The sequence below is a fragment of the Cynoglossus semilaevis genome, unplaced genomic scaffold (genome assembly GCF_000523025.1).
Source record: "Cynoglossus semilaevis isolate Cse_v1.0 unplaced genomic scaffold, Cse_v1.0 C18835247, whole genome shotgun sequence".
NCBI lineage: Eukaryota > Metazoa > Chordata > Actinopteri > Pleuronectiformes > Cynoglossidae > Cynoglossus > Cynoglossus semilaevis.
The window spans coordinates 1-517 of NW_007593147.1; the positions used below are offsets into that span (position 1 = coordinate 1).

Here is a 517-nt window from a genome sequence, read left to right on the forward strand (position 1 = left end):
TACCTGGAAAACGTGTTCCTGGCGTAATGCATGATGCTGCCGAAGTCGTACGTTTCTCCAAGAGAGTCCACCTCGCCCGGCTCCATCTTCAGGAAGTTATACTCCTGTCCTGTTCAGATTCATAAACCGACTTCAACTGAATCCAAGGCTGAACCTCCGCGGCGTGAACCACCGGTGGCTCAGAGCTGTTACCTGGTTGGATGTTGTCTCTGATGATCACCACGTGTTCGTCGCGGTCAGGACGCGTGTGTTCGTGCCAGAAGCCGATGACGTGGCCCAGTTCGTGCACGACGATGCCAAACTTATCGCAGTTTTTTCCTATGGAGATGGCCTGGGGGCCTCGACCTCTCCTGCCCACGTAGGAACAACACCTGCAGGGGGCGACACTGTTCAGCAACACATTCTGGAGCAGTAAATATAGGTTTACTAATTATTTGTAGGAATTTTACATAATATATTTATATATAATAAAAAAATAATAAAAAGATGAATTTGTTTCTAACTATAACCAAATATC

At 46.8% G+C, this 517-nt stretch overlaps 1 protein-coding gene across 1 annotated transcript; it reads right to left on the minus strand.

The window, feature by feature from the left end:
* Positions 1–8: 8 nt before the first annotated feature.
* On the minus strand, positions 9–426 carry LOC103399688 (bone morphogenetic protein 1-like; the record flags this gene model as incomplete). The annotated part of the gene is made up of 2 exons (XM_008338336.2): positions 9–109; positions 193–426. Coding segments are annotated over 2 exons (335 nt in total), but the record flags the coding sequence as incomplete, so codon positions are not given.
* Positions 427–517: the final 91 nt, after the last annotated feature.